The sequence below is a fragment of the Pieris napi genome, chromosome 11, assembly GCF_905475465.1.
Source record: "Pieris napi chromosome 11, ilPieNapi1.2, whole genome shotgun sequence".
Classification (NCBI taxonomy): Eukaryota; Metazoa; Arthropoda; class Insecta; order Lepidoptera; family Pieridae; genus Pieris; species Pieris napi.
Genome location: NC_062244.1, coordinates 12,538,781 through 12,553,820, shown reverse-complemented (window position 1 = coordinate 12,553,820; position 15,040 = coordinate 12,538,781). Strand labels below are relative to the sequence as shown.

Below are 15,040 nucleotides of genomic sequence, written 5' to 3'. Positions count from 1 at the left end.
ATAAACAAAGGGGACTAAATTTAAATTAAGTTAAACACATTTTATAATATAATATTTATTTAATGTAAAATTAGTTACTCTTATGCACGCGTACCATGAAAAAAATATCATCTTGGAAACTATTTTTGTGCTAATAACCCACACTCCATATTTATAAAATATAATTTATTTTTGGCTCAACTTGTACTTTGACTTAGTCATAATTCATAATGCATCACCTTCATTGGCGTTTTGCTCCTGTTGACGACGCCAATTAAAGCCCCCTGGCCTCACATTTGCTAATTCTGGTAATGGTTCATATTCTCTCTCTGGTTCTGGATCAAACAACATTTTGCTGAAATAAAAAAAATAACTTTAAAGTAAAACTAATATTTATATATGAAAATATATAAATATAAATATTAGTAGTAATAGTTTCAATAATGTTATCAAAATTAGACTAATATAGAATCACTTGTAAAGGAAAACATAGCTTATGAAGTAGAGATTTTAAGAACATTGTACTTATAAGTAAAGATATTTTCTTTAGCTTGTACTACAGGGATATGCTGACATTGCTATAGTGCTTAAATTTAAACATAGTAAACCATGCAATGCTATATACTAACAGGAATTGTGGTGTCTTCAAAAGCTTTTGTCCTCTAGCCTGTCTAGGCCAAACATCTTCTAGGAAGAAATATATGTGTCCAATAGCCATGCCCACTAAATCCACAGATATTGAATTACCCAAAAGTACAGAAAATCCAAGTAAAACAAATGGCAAGTATGGAGCCTGCAAAGGAATTGAAGTAAGTCATTAAAAATTATATATGTGCATTTAAAGTTATAATAAAATATATACCTGGAAGTTCATCAGTCCAAAGAAGTTCATACGTATAAATACATTTCGACGAGACCACACATATACAATCATTATAGTGAAAGCTTGTCCTAAGAATAATAAGTTATTAATAAAAAATGCACAAAGCTGAAAAACTGTTAAGGAATAATATATAAAAAATTATACCCTCATTTATTGTGACAAAACTTACTAGTATTTTCTCACATTCCTATTAATTTTACTTTAGTCTTACTTTTGATGAAATACAAAATGATGTAAGTTGTGCAAATTGTAATATGTGTAGAAACTGTAATAGTCATATAAATTTCATTCAAATTATCTAAATAATTAGTCTGGGCTTTCCAAACCTAAACCAATCCAATTTGAAAATTGAAGACAAATTTTCAAGTGAAATAACATATTAAATAATTAATACAATCAATACAATACAAAAGGATACAATCATTAACACAGCACCAAAAATAAACATAACAACAAAATCAGCTGTTCTTCCTCTAAATGAGCCTTCTTCTAACATTCTACAATATCTATATGTAAATATCATATTGAATAAGAAATTAAATCCTAAGTTTCCAAAGAAAAGGAATGTTGTTAAAAATCTCCATATTTGGTATCTTGTCAAAATCAGTGTGGGATTAAAATATAGTTGAAATGGTGACACTAGGTCTAGTTGCTGAAAAATAATATTAATACAGAGTTAGTAATTCCTTTAATTAGGAAGTGCAAACATTGTCATAGTTCATTGTAATTTTGCTTTATAAGATACTATAATTTCTTTAGCATAAAACAGATCACAACTGGCCCAGAGATTGCCTTTTTTCAGTAGTTGGCAGAGGATACTTTTTTCTATACATGGTTTCAGAAAATTGAAAGAAGGACATTTAAAATTTTCATCATCCCAAGGCAATAAAGAATACTTACCACAGCCAATGTAGTGATGACACAAGCTGTAGTATAAGCCCTAGTAACAGGAGGTATGAGCATATATTCTTGCAAGAGGGATTGATATGCCATTTTTAAAAAAATATATTAGTTTTGTAAGAACATAGTAAAAAACTTGAAATTTATAAACCCACTCTATTGGGCCACATCAGTGTAAACACAGTGGTGACATAAAGAGATTACACATAGTTAAACACGTAATAATTCTTGAATTTATAGTTATATTTTAAAAAGCATCGTATTGTATAAGATATTCAATGTAGACGATTTATATTTGATTAGATAAATTCGTACACACTAAGCATTACAGATAAATTGGTCACAAAACTTGAATCAGTAATTTTCTCATCTATCACACAGATGACAGATGGAAACCATAAAGTTAAAGTCACTGTCACTGTGTCACATAATAATATAACATATAAGGCAAAGACTAAGCACGTAGTAGATTGGATTTTAAACAATATTGATTCCGAAAGTGAAACAGCGATATAAAAATACAAATGCAATAGAAGAGTATTCGAGTTAGATGTCACATACATCTACTCGAATAACTTACGAGGAAAGATTTCCTATCTTTGTTTTGTATATTATGTATATTTATTTTGAAATGAAATGAAATAGTTTATTCTTGCAAGTAGGACTATATAAATCACTTTTACAATGTCTTCCTAAACTAGATGAAGTCGACATTTCCTAACTGACTGCCCTGAGAAGAAATGTCGAAACAAACTCGGGGGTCTTAGTCTCTTTTATAGTCCAGATAATACAATAATAAATTGGTGTAAATAAATGCAGAGTATTTACTGGACTGGTCTTTGGAAGAAAGAACCAGATCGATCTGAGCAAGCCTGTGCCAGCAGACGGCAAGTATGCCCCGAATAGCTCATGCAGCTCAACCATTTTTGAGGGAGCTGCATAACCCGATACACAACAGTACCGCCAGTGACACCATAAAAATATGTGGGGCAACAACTCACTCAGATCGCCAGCCCAAAATAACTATAGACTAAAATGTATCAAATTATAAATCAAGCAAAAGAGTTTATGATATACCCGCATAATGTTTACACCTACAATGGATACAAAATGTATTTTTAAGGTGTACCTTAAAGCAAGGAAAAAATAATGAAATTGAAAAATATAATCGTAATATAAACATTATTCACTTGGCATGTCAAAGTGTAAAATATTGTATGCAAAAGCACAAAACATGTCAGTATTGTAGAAAAAGAAAAAATGAATATGCACTAAGCACAAACATGTCAATAGAATAAAATAAAATGCATATGCAAAAGCACGAGACATGTCAGATTGTAAAAATGTACAACATGCAAAAAAAAAAAAAAAAAAGTGAAAGACAGCTTAAAAAAAACACAAGCGATAGCTGTATAAGCGAGCAGCTCAATCCCAGGCGTTTCTATCATTTAAATAATCGGATATCCTGTAATATCCTTTAGTTAATAAATTTTGATTTAATAAAAAATTTAAATTTCTTAAGGGGAAGTTTACGAACATCCATAAGAAGTTTATTGTAAAAGCGTATACATTGACCCATGAACGAGTTGCTTATTCTATGAAGGCGAGTAGCATGAACTGTTAAATTATTTTTGTTCCTAGTATTTCGGGAGTGAAGATCAGACAATTTGACAAAATCCGGTTCGTTTTTGTGAACATAAAGTAAATTTTCAAAAATATATTGTGAAGTTACAGTCAGAATGTTTATCTCTTTGAATTTCTCTCGGAGAGAAACTCTAGGACCTAAGTTATATATAGCGCGAACAGCTCTTTTTTGTAATAAGAAGATTGTATTAATATCCGCACAGTTTCCCCAAAGGAGAATGCCGTACGTCATCAAGCTATGAAAATAACTGAAATAAACAATTCTGGCTGTATCCACATCAGTAATTTGTCTAATTTTCCTTACAGCATAAGCAGCTGAACTGAGCCTTCCAGACAATTTGTTAATGTGTGGGCCCCACTGTAGTTTGGCGTCAACAGTAATGCCAAGAAAAACAGTTGACTCAACAGGGTCCAACTCTACTCCATTCAGTTGTACATTGGTGCTTAGCTGCCTCACATTAGGCGTAGAAAATTTTATTAATTTAGTTTTACTTGAGTTCAAAAGCAGATTATTAACATTAAACCAATGGACAACCTTAGATAGTGCCAAATTAACTTGGTCAAAATTTTCAAGTTGACGCTTAACTTTAAAGACAAGCGAAGTGTCATCCGCAAATAATAGGATTTTGTGATCATCCCTTACACAAAAAGGTAAATCATTGATATAGATAAGGAATAAGAAAGGACCTAGAATTGAACCCTGCGGAACACCCATAGTTACCACAGATCCTTTAGATTTTTTGCCATTAATATCTACACTTTGTATTCTATTGTCTAAATATGAACTGAGAAGTCTAAGAGCCTTATTTCTAACGCCATAGTGGTGTAGTTTCTTGATAAGTGTGTCATGGCAAACACAGTCAAAAGCTTTGGACAAGTCACAGAATATGCCTAAAGCATCCTGTGAATTCTCCCAAGCCTCGAATACATTTTTGAGTAGTTCCACACCTGCATCAGCAGTAGACCGACCCTTAGTAAATCCAAATTGTTTGGAGTGAAAAAGATTCTGTCTGTTAAAATGCTTTAGCATTTGCTTTAAAATTATTTTCTCAAAAATTTTGCTCAGTGTAGGCAAAATTGAGATAGGGCGAAAATTCGTAGGATCGGTTGTACTACCAGATTTGAAGAGTGGAATCACCTTGCTTAACTTCATTAAGTCCGGAAACACACCAGATGCGACACAAGAGTTGAACACAATTGCCAGAAATGGGGAAATACATTCAATTATTGAGGATATTATTTGAACTGACAACCCCCAAAGATCGGTGGACTTTTTTACTTCCAAATCTTTAAATGCATCTAGAATGTCCTTAGCACTAACATCTGTAAATTCAAAACTTGTCCCACATTCTGCGACACAGTCTTTAAGTATGTTGTATGCGGAGCCGGAAGACGACAACAAAGTTTGAGTTGTTAATACAGGAATATTAGTGAAAAAAGATTCAAACTCGGTTGCCACCTCCAAATCCGCCCTAACATCTATATCATTAATTTTAAGATGAAAATCATTATTCTTAACTGTGGTTCTTCCTATTTCAGAATTAATAATATTCCAAGTAGTTTTAATTTTGTTTGCAGAAGATCGTATTTTGTTTTTAATGTGTAAAGATTTTGCGGCAGCGCAGGCTCTCTTAAAAGTCTTAGAGTAATTTTTAACATACTCCCTAAACCTTTCACTATGATCATGGTTCCTTTCATTATATAATTCAAATAATCTTATTCTGCTTTTAAAAATACCTGGTGTTGCCCAGTCACTAAACAAAACTCGATCACTAACAGAAACTGATCTAGATGTAAAAACCTTCTTAAACTGAGAATTAATCATGTTAAATAATGAAGAGTAAGCTTGGTCAGGGTTATTGTGATAAGGCAAACCAGGCAGTTTTTCATTTAAATTATTTTTAAAAAGTTCTAAACGATAACTGGTTACTGGAACAAAATTAACATGTTTTCGATTTGCTTTAACAATGTCTTTAGTAAATGAAACCAACTGGCCACAGTGATCTGAATCTAACAGATTAATAATTGAATAGAAAGTTGGCTTCACATTTGTAAAAACATTGTCAATACAAGTGGCACTGGTGGCAGTTATTCTAGTTGGCTCAAGGAAAATATTATATAAATTATATGATTTCAATAAGATTAAAAATCTATTAACAATACTAGATTTATCTAATAAGTTAATATTAAAGTCTCCACAGACGGCAACTGTTTTATTAGTATTAGATATTTTTATTAATACATCTTCTAGGATTTTTTCAAAATTATCATATAAAGCACTAGGGGGCCTGTATACACTCAATACAATGAACTGCTCAAGCTCAATACATGCTATCTCAGCAACTCGCTCAACAGACATGCTCACTATGTCGGTACGTTCTTTAAATTTAAGATTATTCCGAGCAATAATTAAAGAGCCTCCACGTATTAAATTAATTCTGCTGAAGGAGCTGGCTACCAGATGATTGTTGAAGCTAAACATGAACTGGTGGTCCTTTAACCAATGTTCAGTAATACATAAGATATCAATGTTATTACAGTTCATGAACTACTCCAACTCCAATTCTTTACCCATCAAACCCTGAATATTCTGATGTACTAAATTTAAAATATGCTTATTATTGATTTTATTATTGAAATTTAAGGAGTAAGAGGAGGTAGGAGTTGTTTTCAGTAACTGAATCCAGAAAAAAAAGGTGCGTATGTACGCGCGTAAAAGTTATACTTCTTTGGCATTATTAAAAATACACTCGCGAGCAAAAAAATCGACTCAAGCGCTACCTCTGCATTGAGTGCATTCAAAGATTGTTGTTTTAAGTGAAAGTATGCAACATTTTAATAAAAATGATATGTCATTTAAAAGCTTAAAACTTCAGCTTTTATAAGATGTCATCATTATTAATAACCATGTATCCTTTTTTTATTATTGGTGTCTGAACTTAAATGGGGGAAAAATGGGGTTTTGAGTAAAGGAGTTGTGTTCAGAATTGACAAATAAAGAACGTTTTTTTTCTTAAAGAGTATAACATTTATTGGTTCACTATTTAGTATTGCCCCCCATAACCCTTATTCGGCCCGTATTCGGTTCTTCACAGACCTTATGAATTTTTTGACGGTGTCTTGAGGAATACCTTCCCACTCCTCTAACAAAGCTGCCAATTGCTGTCAATTCTTCAAGGCTCGAATGGGCTGGATTTCTTGCTAGAACCCTTTGTTTGAGCTCATCCCATAAATGCTCGACGGGATTTATGTCTGGACTGAGCGCAGGCCAGTCCATTGTGCGCAAATCGACTTCTCGAAGAAACTGCTGAGTAACGCGCGCTGTGTGGCATCGAGCATTGTCATGCATTAGGATGAAGTCTTCGTCAACAAATCCTGCGTAGGGCACAACATGTTCCAGGAGAATATTTGTGATGTACCCATCAGGTGTCAGTCCTGCTCTTCGGCCTACTCTAGGCACGAAAATGAGCTGGGTTTTACCCTCCAACGAGATACCAGCGCACATCATGCAACAACCGCCACCATAGGCAACGATTTCTGCGAATCAGCATTGGGAAAATCACTCTCCCGGACGCCTGTAGACCCGGCCTCCAGTAATTGCTCAGTAATTGCTCCAGTCTCTTGTCTATCGTCTGTATATTTGGGATACAGCAGACTGACTCAAGTGAAGCTGGGAAGCGACTATTCGCTGACTGAGTCCTTGTTGCAATAAGGCAAAAACTTGAGCGGCTTCTCGAGGTGTGGTATCCATGGTTTCTCGAAAAAAATGAATGCAGGTTGCGGAGATGTGTATCGGTCAACTGTTGATAAGCGACTGATAAGGGTTGAAGGGTAACGGGGGTTTTATAGGGGTAGAGGGTAACGCAACTGGCTGGTAGCTTAGTGAGTAATTTGTCCCATACGCCCTAATTGCGCAAATTTTATGTTGGTAGTTGTCTTATTTAATCGTGTTGAAGTTTTTTTCAAAGCTTAGGTTTCAAGCTTTCAAATGACATATCATTTTTATTAAAATGTTGTATACTTTCACTTAAAACAATCTTTGAATGCAGAGGTAGCGCTTGAGTCGATTTGTTTGCTCACGAGTGTAGTTTTTGATTGCATGCAAATAATTAATTACAATTAAATAATCAAAGACTGGAAAAGGATTTATTATAATCAATAAAGTTCAGTTTACATTAGAAAAATTAAATAAATAAATATTTATTATTATTCTCTACATTAACTTACATAAATTCTATTATTATTCGAATGTTGTCTTTAAATTATGTCCAATGCCGTAGCATCTTCCGTGGGCAACTTCATTCTGTTAGTTTTGTGTCACGGTGCGCGTGTATCGTAAAATTTCACTCTCATCAATTTTTCATAGCGCGCCTAAAGAAGTATAACTTCAAAAAGGGTGCGTGTACTTATGTACGCGCGTAAGAAGTTATACTTCTTTGGCATTATTAAAAATAGTTTTTGATTGCATGCAAATAATTAATTACAATTAAATAATCAAAGACTGGAAAAGGAGTCATTATAGTCAATAAAGTACAGTTTACATTTGAAAAATTAAATAAATAAATATTTATTATTATTCTCTTACATTAAGTGTAACGTAAATTCTATTATTATTCGAATGTTGTTTTTAAATTATGTCCAATGCCGTAGCATCTTCCGTGGGCAAATTAATTCTGTTAATTTTGTGTCACGGTGCGCGCGCATCTTCAAATTTCACTCTCATCAATTTTTCACAACGCGCCTAAAGAAGTATAACTAACTAAGGGCTAAGACTCAATTAACTTATGCATCAATATATATTTAATAGGTATAGTATCCTAAAGTAATGTAATTCTCTATATCACAAGACTATATTGCATTACTCGTAATAATTTGAATGATATGCGCCAGACTACGCCGGTTTGACTGTTTGAGGTTGTCGAAAAGCTTTGGCCGACCCGTTTGGTCTTTGGACGAACACGAAAAAAGTATTTTCACGTAATACGCCAGGCCAACATAATATGAACATAAAAAATAAAAATTGATAATATCAATTTGATATCAAAATATGAAAAATTTATTTCAACAAGTGAGACTTTCGCCTAGTTACTATACAATGCCAAAACAAATCAAGACAATAATTTAGTATCTACTATCTGTACTTGATCCTTCATAGACTAGAAAAAGAAGAATGCTCATTTGTTGTTCATCCATTAATTAAGCAATATTGATCTTTAATTCTAATAACTACTATGAACAATATGAAATAAGCTATTAATTGTTGAGGATTTCTATTTATTTCGCTCACAGAAGGTATCTAAGCGAAAATGGAAAATAAAGAAGGAATGGACCATTTAGTAGCACTAAAGGTAATGAGGCTTACAAAACCAGCCCTCATAAGCCCTAAAATAGTAACCTGTGATTTTAAAGACCTACCAGGGAATATACTGAATAACTACTTAAAGGATGATGCAACATCTGTTGTTGGCATGGAGACACTTGCTGCTGGACAATTTTTACTGCTGCCTCAAAGTTTTGGTAATATTTACTTAGGAGAAACTTTCTCGTGTTATGTGTGTGTTCACAACGAGACAAATCAACCTGTTCAAAGTGTATCTATCAAAGCAGATTTACAAACCAGTTCACAAAGAATCCCACTTTCGACTCAACAGCACCAATCCTCTGTAATGCTAGATGTGGATGAAACATTAGGTGATGTTATACACCATGAAGTAAAGGATTTGGGAACCCACATCTTAGTCTGTGAAGTAACATATATGTCAAATTATAACACTCTAGCATCTTTTAGAAAGTTCTTCAAATTCGAAGTAATGAAACCTTTAGATGTCAAAACCAAGTTTTACAATGCTGAATCTGATGAAGTTTTTCTTGAAGCTCAAGTTCAAAATATAACATCGGGTTCAATAATACTTGAGCAAGTTTCTCTTGAAAGTTCCCAGCAGTTTATAGTTAAATCTTTAAATGAAACATCAGATGGAAAGTCAGTTTTTGGTGATGTTACTTTACTGCAAACTCAAGAAAGCTGTCAGTATCTTTATTGTCTATCTCCTAAACCTAATATTGCTTCAGATATTAAATTAATAGCAGCTGCCAAAAATATTGGAAAGCTAGATATTGTGTGGAGATCCAATTTGGGGGAGAAAGGAAGATTGCAAACTAGTCAGTTACAGAGAATGACTCCTGAATATGGAGATATTAGGGTGACTTATGAAAATCTGCCTAGTAAAGTACCAGTTGAAAAGCCATTTAATATTAAATGCAAAATTGTTAATGCTAGTGAAAGGACACTGGATTTGATTTTAAAGCTGCGATCTCATCAAGATTCTAGCTTGATTTGGTGTGGAATATCTAATAGAAAGTTAGGACCATTAGAACCTGGAGGTAAAACCTATATAGACTTAACTGCTGTACCTGTTAACACGGGCTTACATAGTATTACAGGAATATCATTAATGGATTTATTTATAAAAAGGACCTATGATTATGATGATTTAGGATCAGTATATATATTTTAATATTTTGTTTTGTATTATATACAAAAAAATATTTATAATAAAAAATATAATAATTAAATATTAGGTAAAATAGCAGTTATTAGCACTATTTAATTTTTAATAAAGAGTAATCATCATTAATTATTTTATTGAAATTATTTAAATACATACTTGTTTCTGGCGACTCAGCATTTTTACTGCTGGTCTAATCTTTATGCAACCAATGAAACAATATTAATTGATAATTCCCTAATTTTCAAGTCAATAAGTGATCTGTGATACTGTAGTTGGGCAAGTTAAGGTCTGTCTACTAAGTACTAACTGCTACTACTGTCTGGCGAGTGCACTAAGCACTTTAGGTTGAAAGAAAGAACTCATTCATTATTGAAGGGCGTAAAATATAATTTTTGGCAATGGAGGTAGCGGGTAAGGGTAACCCACTTTCCGGTTTACCTAACTTCACACTTAAGCAACATTTTCAACGTTGACCTTTTACCGTTATCAGTCATGTTATCAATTGTCATTCGACAGGATTTGTGACAAATGACAAACTGTTATTGTGAAATAATTGGGATTTGGAAATTGGAAATGCTATTTACTTCTTAATTCTTGTTCATTATTTTGATCATTTAAATATTATTTAAATGCTGTTTTAATACAAAAACGCTTTATTATTGCGTTGTTGAGACTTTAAGATTAATAAACACTACTGCTAATATGGTTCTAACAAAAGAATACAGGATTTGCATGCCTATTACTGTGGAAGAGGTAAAATTATTGTACTTTAAGGTATGTTTCTAGTTGAAGTATTAATGCGTAATTATTGTTATGTTACGAATTCTAGTATCGAATAGGACAATTGTATATGATAGCTCGTCATAGTTACGAACAATCTACAACTGGCGAAGGAGTGGAGGTTATAGCTAATGAAGAAGTAACCGATGAAGTAAACGGTGTTGGACAGTTCACTGAGAAACGAATACATCTTTCGAGGTAAACTTGGCCTGTCAAATTATTAATTTAATTATTCCTAGGTTGTAATTTTTCTTATTTTTTTTTATTCTGCATTGAATTACATTTTTACCGACATTGGAATCCAGATAATGCTTTCCATATCTATACTATATTATGTTTTTATATCACTTTCAGTCACTTACCATATTGGATACAGAATATTATACCCCGAGTATTTTATGTTACTGAAAAAGCATGGAACTATTACCCATACACAATAACAGGTAAAAATTCTTACAAATGAAATATAACAGATTTTAGATTTCCAGTTCTAAGTTCTATTTAAAAAAAAAATATCAGAGGCACTACAACCTCTTTAGGTCTTGGCCTCAGATATCTGAATCTGTTTCATGATCATTTTTAAATCTTATAGGCAAGTAGGTGATCAGCCTCCAGTGCCTGACACATGCCGTTGACTTTTTGTGCCTAAGACATGTCAGTTTCCTCACGATGTTTTCCTTTACCATTCACTCAAATGTTAAATGTGCACAAAAGAAAGTACATTGGTGCACAGCTGGTGTTCGAACCTACGACTTCAGGTATGAGAGTTGCACGCTGTAGCCACTGGGCCAACACTGCTCTAACTTCTATTACCTATCCTTTAACTATGACCATTTTATAGTTGACTAGCAGACCGGCCAAGCGTTGCTGTGGCTAAGGTTTTTGTTATATTACATAGAAGTAAACTATTCAAGGGAAACAGTAGGAGAGCACCAGTCATGGGGACCACCATGCTTTTTTGGTGGTAATGCCATTAAATTGTAGCTTATGTGAAACATTGCCACTTTCAATACAGCGCCATCAGTTTTGTGACTGTCAAATAATTTACAATAAAATAATATTGCGGGTATAAATTGAGATGTAAGCTATCTTATCTTTTAAGTTAGATCAAACCGCACACGGTGTGAAAATTTGATTGAAATCGGATCAGTAGTTTAGGAGTCCACAGCGGACAAACAACGTGACACGTAATTTATGTATATTAAGATTATTACTATGTTACTAATGTATGTTTTTTTTCATATTCAACCACCCAGAGTACACTGTAAGTAGCTGTAAATGAGTATTTATGATTTATTCAAATATTAGTTGACAATTCTGACTAACCATCTTCTTGTTTTTAGTGCTCCTTTATCCCAAAGTTTTCAGTATCTATACAAACTAGATATGAGGACAATAATGGAACAACTGAAAATGTAAGATTAAAATGTATTAAGCATATATAATTAACAATAAAAAATAAAGAATCAATTAATTGATAGACCTATTTCAAAATACCTAAAAGCTAAAGTAGTTGAAAATTTATAGATTATTATCTATTGGGCAGTGATCAAATAGAAAAATATTTAAGTTCCTTGACACTTGGATATTAATATTTTACAGTGTTTATGCCTTTCTGAGGAAGAGATTGAACAAAGGCAAGTTGATAGTCTTGATATTGCATATGATGAAATCAAACCACATCATTATAAGGAGACTGAAGATCCTAAACTTTTTAAGTCCGAAAAAACTGGCCGTGGACCTTTGACCGAGGGCTGGCGTGATACACATAAACCCATCATGTGTTGCTATAAGTTGGTAAATGCAAAGTTTGAAGTATGGGGACTGCAGACAAAAGTTGAAGATTATGTACAAAGTGTAAGTATGAAATTGTATGTGTAATTTCATGTGAAATATTTCAAATTAAAATGTAGTTTTTTAAGTTACATGTAAAATAGGACTAGTCTATTAGACAAGTATATTCTGAAATAATAAATCTTATACTAATCATTTATCTATTGTTTGAATTTTGGTGACATACAATTATTACATATCTCTTATAACATTTTGTTTTACATCTTTTTGAGTGAGTATTCTAATATTTTCAGGCAATCCGTGAAATTCTTTTACTTGGACATCGTCAGGCATTCACATGGATGGATGAATGGTTCAACATGACCCTTGAAGATGTGAGAAATTATGAAAAGGACATGCAGGCAAAAACAAATATCAAGGTAAAATTGGTTATTTTATCACCACTTGCATAATACTGTAAATATTAAAGTTAGATTGTTAAGATTAACCAAAAATTTATAATGGACTGAGAACATACAATAAATTATAGTATATCTCCTCATGCGTTGTCATGGTAATGATTTTTCTGAATATGTTTTTATAGGTAAAGACTGCTCTTGAGAATGCAGAGGGTGAAAGCCAATCTCCACCTCCTACCCCGAAATCGCCAAAATCTCCGAAAACACCGAAAACCCCATCAACATCTGGGACACCCACAGAGACAAAGTCTTGGTTTTCGTGGTCCTAAAGTGTGTCCCCAACATTTAAAAAACAAAACCTACCACTGTCAGAAACAGGGTTAATAATTTAATAAAATAATATAATTTTTGGTTCTAAGGTCTCTTTAGTGTCACACACTCTGTTGTTAGAAATATATTTATTATTGATTGGTGCACCAGCATGCATTCTTAAAATAAAATTACTAAAATATTATAAAAAATAATATTAGTGGGCTGACTTAAAACTTAACTATGTAAGCTAAGAATATTCCTGCTAATTCTGATTTTGAAATGAAATTCAGTTGACTAAAATTATCAGGAATTAATATAAATACACTATAACCAAATTTATCAGAATTTTGCAATTATTTATTTTATAATTATTTGGTGCTTTGTAAAGCTTGCGACACATTGAGACTTAATCGAAATATAGCGGCCAAAGTGTATTTTCTTTTTAATATTTTGAACATATGAAGCTAAAGTAAAACTTTAAACCTTTTGATTCAATCACATATTTTATTATACATACAAATTAGCATCTGTTTTGATCAATTCACTGATTGATTCAAAAAGGTCACTTTACATTAGCTATGTTATTCATGTTTAAGAAAACTAATGTGTATTTTTACTGTATGAAACCATTTAAAATATGGTTATGTTTTTGTAAAATGCAAAGTTGCAAAGTTTCTAATCGCTATACCCTGTCTTTTGGGATATCTGTAGTTCAAGTCTAAACATAAATCTAATATTCATTGTGACTTGCATTTTGGCCTAATTGTCATTGACACATTAAAATAGAGCAATATCACAAAAATTTTAATAATATTAATAGTATAGGATCAGAGTTTGGGGTCATAATAAATTTTACGATTTCAATTAATTTATCGCATCGGTTAACTCACGTGGAGTCCAAGGTCAAATCTAATATTCATCTAGTTTCTGATGAAACAATGTTTTGGGTTGGTAGGCTCGGAAGACTTCAAACAATAATTATGAAGGATTTTCGCAGTGATATGTTTGATAAGAAATACTCTAGCTAGATAATTATTATTGTTGTTGTTTTGTGGCCTAATATAAGTATTAATTTGTAGATTTATAGTAGATTATTTATTCTCGTTTCATTGATATTAACATTCCAATATTACAAGACTCTCGGTTGAATCAAACTAAAATCTAATCAACATTTTTAAAGTGATAAAGATATACCATGTAATAGCTGTTTGAAGTTTTTAGTACGCACGAATAAAGGTATTGTATGAATAGTTCTATAGTGGTTTTTATGTTTTTAAGTAGGTGATCGAACAAATGTACAAATAATTATTATTTAATGGTGTTACGTGTGCAATTTAGTTGTCAATAAGCAATAATTATTATATAATTGTTGCGGCACAAATAGCTGCCATGTTTTTACTTTTGATTATTTTAGCATTTAAAAGTTTATATTGTGTTTTTTAGTATGCACGAATATTGTTGATATACGAGTTAAAAATATAAAGAATTAAGAATGTAAAGTCAGTGGTATTTGCTGTTACAAATGTGTGTTTAAAACGAAAAACGCTAGAAAAAATTAAAGTTGTCATGCCTACGTGCTTTCATATCATATTTTTTAATTGTAATAAATATATGATGTATATTGTTGTTTTTTTTATCCGTCATTATCTAGAAGCTGTTTCATGTACTTAATACCGATTATATTTACCATCAAATTGCATTTTAGAGATCAGGTAATAACGTATTTTCAAAACCTTCATGGAAAAAAACAAATTTACTGTAACACAACTTACGTCTATTAAGTTTTAACAAACGTGTGGTAGCAACGCTAATTTTACGTAATATAAGCTTATAAAACATTT

At 32.2% G+C, this 15,040-nt stretch overlaps 3 protein-coding genes across 3 annotated transcripts; 2 read left to right on the top strand and 1 right to left on the bottom strand.

Annotated features, from left to right (window-relative positions):
• Positions 1-39: 39 nt before the first annotated feature.
• On the bottom strand, positions 40-2,161 carry LOC125053703 (derlin-2). Its single transcript, XM_047655200.1, has 5 exons — positions 1,763-2,161; positions 1,281-1,514; positions 842-967; positions 609-772; positions 40-334 (listed from the first exon to the last, which is right to left on the bottom strand). Exons 1-5 carry the CDS (start codon positions 1,853-1,855, stop codon positions 205-207), a joined length of 747 nt encoding a protein of 248 aa, XP_047511156.1. The 5' UTR covers positions 1,856-2,161; the 3' UTR covers positions 40-204.
• Positions 2,162-8,386: 6,225 nt separating this feature from the next.
• On the top strand, positions 8,387-10,038 carry LOC125053815 (trafficking protein particle complex subunit 13). The gene has a single exon (XM_047655384.1). It carries the CDS (start codon positions 8,713-8,715, stop codon positions 9,919-9,921), a length of 1,209 nt encoding a protein of 402 aa, XP_047511340.1. The 5' UTR covers positions 8,387-8,712; the 3' UTR covers positions 9,922-10,038.
• A 438-nt stretch (positions 10,039-10,476) lies between these two features.
• Positions 10,477-14,820, top strand: LOC125053817 (cytoplasmic phosphatidylinositol transfer protein 1). The gene is made up of 8 exons (XM_047655385.1): positions 10,477-10,668; positions 10,745-10,893; positions 11,050-11,138; positions 11,952-11,959; positions 12,039-12,110; positions 12,298-12,552; positions 12,783-12,908; positions 13,073-14,820. Exons 1-8 carry the CDS (start codon positions 10,618-10,620, stop codon positions 13,214-13,216), a joined length of 894 nt encoding a protein of 297 aa, XP_047511341.1. The 5' UTR covers positions 10,477-10,617; the 3' UTR covers positions 13,217-14,820.
• The last annotated feature ends 220 nt before the right edge of the window (positions 14,821-15,040 follow it).